This window comes from Crocuta crocuta, unplaced genomic scaffold (genome assembly GCF_008692635.1).
Source record: "Crocuta crocuta isolate KB4526 unplaced genomic scaffold, BGI_CrCroc_1.0 scaffold132, whole genome shotgun sequence".
NCBI lineage: Eukaryota > Metazoa > Chordata > Mammalia > Carnivora > Hyaenidae > Crocuta > Crocuta crocuta.
In genome coordinates this window covers 2223214-2226824 of record NW_027528611.1, presented here as the reverse complement: position 1 = coordinate 2226824, position 3611 = coordinate 2223214, and the positions used below count along the sequence as shown (strand labels likewise).

Below are 3611 nucleotides of genomic sequence, written 5' to 3'. Positions count from 1 at the left end.
CCCCCCCCGCCGGAGTGTTCCCTAAATACACAGACACACCATTCAAATAAGAGGGAGAGAGATCGAGGATTCCATGCTTTGAAGGCTTAGAGAACGGAAGGGGACAGCAAATAAGTAAAGAGTATGTGAGGCACGGCCCAATTAAGGTTCCCTGCATACAATGAATGTTTACGAGATGCCAGGGACTGAAAAGAGCCACTAGATGGAAAGGATGAAAAGTAAAAGAAAAACAGAATAAATGATCAGCAAAGCAACCGCAGGACGCCAGGAGACCAGAGAATATACTTGGCCATTTGATGGAAACTTCATGCTGAAAGACAAGAGGAGGGAAAGTGCCTAGATCACCCCTAATCGAACCAGTTGATGATCAGTATGGGCCCCTTCCCTGGCCGCTTGGAAAATGTGCTCCGAAAGCATGCGACTTACCGATGAGCATCTCGTACATGATCACGCCAAGCGACCACCAATCACAGAGCTTGTTGTACCCAGTCTGCATGAACACCTCGGGAGCAATGTAGTCAGGAGTGCCTACTGTGGAGAAAGCCTGAAACAGGTACCGCACATCAGGGACGCTCAGCAGGCCAGAGGGTGCTGAGAGTTCTGTTCTAGGGACCAAAGGTTGCAAAACAGTCTATGGCTGCCCACAAACTGCTGGAACAGGATGGCCCTGGAGCTTACTGGAAAGCCGGATCTGCCAGAGCACTTCCAGAACGAACAGTCAAGCTTCCTCCGGGAGGTGAGAGACCGTTCCTAAATATAGCCAAAGCCCACTGCCGACCAGGACACAGGTGTCCATCTGCACTAGTGCTGGAAGTTACTGAGCCCCAGCGAGCGCCAGGCTCTGTACCTAAATGCTCATGCGCCTATTTAGTCCCGACACAGCTCAGTAAAGAGGGCTTTAGAGGCCCAACTTTGCAGATAAAAAAATTTAACTCCCCAAACAGCTTTTTTCACAGGCTCAGGACTGGTTAAGTGGCAGAGCCCAGCTGGAAAATTAAATACCTTGTCTAAATCCTCCCTCTTTCTAAATAGTTCATAGAGGAAAATTTTCTAAATTCAAGTAATCTATGTCCTATGCCAGGACTATTAATATTAGGGGGAAGTACACTCAAAGCCTCCGTTGTGCTCAGCATTTGAGGGTTTACAACACAGAAGGCTCTTATCTAAGTGCTTTTGATACTATAGAACTTCTAAAATAAAAACTTCTACCTGTGTTGTCTTTGGAAAATATTTACTATGAAATACTGCAAACATACAATAAAAAAGGAAACCAGACAATACAACACAGGGGTACAGACTGCCCATACTAACGAGATTAATAATTTGCCATATTTGTTGCAGATCAATTTTTTTGAAGACACAAAACTACAGAAACAATTAAAATCAGATCCCTCCCTCCTTTCCTACTGAAGTCAAAACTACCCTGAAGTTGTTATGTGCTATGCTTGTATGAATATTTGCATAAATGGTGCAGTATTACTTCCTGAACATTTTAACTTTTTAATAAACGGTTTCCTCTGGTGCTTCATTATTCTACAACTTGCTTTAACTTAACATTATGACTGTGCGATTTATTCATGAAGCTCTGGCTTGCCCATTTCACTGCTGTGGACTAGTCCCTTATACAAATGTCACAGTGTTTTTTTAATCCATTCTTCTGTTGCTTCCAGTGTTTCACTATGACAACACCTGAGTAAAATTGCTGTGACACCTCATGTGCACTACAGTGAGAATTTCTCTAGAGGATTCACCAAAAACAGTACCCCTGGGTCTTGCATTATGAACATCTCCAACTTAACCAGACATCTTCCAACTCTGCTCCAAAGGGGTTATGCCTATTTAAACATCCCCAGTGGGGAAGAGTTCCTGGTATTCCGCATTTCATCAACACTTAGCTTTGTCAGACTTTCTCATTTTTGCCAATCTGATAAACACGAAATGGGATCTTACTGTTTTAATTTGCATTTCCTTTATTTCTAGGGAGCTTGAACATGCATTCATATATTAGTTAGCCACTCAGGTCTTTTTTTCTATGAATTCCCATTCTGATTGTTTGCCCATTCGTCTTTTTGGTTGCATTATCCTTTTTTTTTTTTTTTATTGATTCACTGGAATTCTTTATGAATCATGGCATTAATCCCGGGATTCAGAAAATTAATCCTTTGTAGTTCTACATATTGAAAATACTTTCTCTCCCAGTGTGAGGATTATCATTTTTAAGTAATACTTGTTATATACATAAAATCTGTAATTATCAAATAATGAAGCATAATAATAAAAATGAATAAACTATAAGTTCAACCAAAGAACTGAATTATTCCCACTGTCCTCAGAGCTAAATGTCCTCTCCCTTCTGTCCCCCCGCCTCTCCTAACCTGACCTCACAGGGCAATTTTGCATATCAGTCTTCGGCTTTTAAAAAGAAATTTAATTTTACCCACATCTCTCTCTGTTCATGAGATCTTAGCTTTATTTTGGGGTTTTGTAAAAATGGTGTCATTCTACATGCAGTCTTCTATTTTTCTTCTCAATGTCTTGTTCCTAAAATTGGCCCATGATGTCACATGCAGCTGTAGTTCAACTATTTTCACTGCTGTAAAATATTCGATCACACAATGTAACCATTTTCCTGTCTATGGACACTGGGTTATTTCCAGTTTTTTGCTATTAAAAAATGCAGTGAACATTTTTATCCATGGCTCCTGGTTCCCAAGTGCAAGTTGCTCCAGACCATTTGACTCGGAGCAGAAGTGCTGGTTTGTAGGCATACACATGAATTACAAGATAATCCCAAAGCAGTGGGACCGTGTGGCTTATCTTTTCATTTGTTTATGTCTTTCAGTATACAGAAGGGGCTTTTTCCTTTAAAGTAGTAAAATCAAGTTTTATGATCTGTACTTCTTTTTTTTTTTTTTTTAATGTTTTATTTATTTCTAGGAGAGAGAGAGAGACAGCGTGAGCAGGGGAGGGTCAGAGAGAGAGGGAGTCACAGACTGAAACAGGCTCCAGGCTCTGAGCTGGCAGTCAGCACAGAGCCCGACGTGGGGCTCGAACCCACGAACCGCGAGATCATGACCTAAGCGAAAGTCAGACGCTTAACCGACTAAGCCACCCAGGCGCCCCTATGATCTGTACTTCTTTTATCTTAATATTAAAAAAAAAAAATCCTTTCTTACTCCAAGATCATGAATATATTGCCCTGTACTTTCTTCTAAAAATTTTCAAGTTTTATTTTCCATCTACGATCTATTTTTGTGTATACTGTAACGCAGAAATCCATTTTTTCCATATAAAATTGTACATTATATTTTTCTTTTTTTACATTGCTTTCTTTTAAATACATATATTAAATAACATAAATGCCAGTTGTTTTAAAGTCTGAGACATGGGGGTGCCTGGGTGGCTCAGTTGTTTAGACGTCCGACTCTTGATTTCAGCTCAGGTTATGGGATAGAGCCCAATGTCAGGCTCTGCGCTGACTGCCTGGAGCCTGCTTGGGATTCTCTCTCCTTTTCCCTTCTCTCTGCCCCACTCCTTGCTCACACATGCACGTATATGTGCTCTCTCAAAAAAAAAAAAAAAAAAAAAAAAAAATTTAAAAAAAAAAAATG

At 40.5% G+C, this 3611-nt stretch overlaps 1 protein-coding gene across 2 annotated transcripts in view; it reads right to left on the bottom strand.

The window, feature by feature from the left end:
* The window catches only part of STK38 (serine/threonine kinase 38), a 43764-nt gene that overhangs the window by 4911 nt on the left and 35242 nt on the right, over positions 1–3611 (bottom strand). For both annotated transcript variants that reach the window (XM_077754897.1, XM_077754896.1), the window contains exon 10: positions 427–544. In XM_077754897.1, coding sequence (XP_077611023.1) covers positions 427–544 — 118 coding nt within the window. The remainder of the gene's footprint in view (positions 1–426; positions 545–3611) is intronic.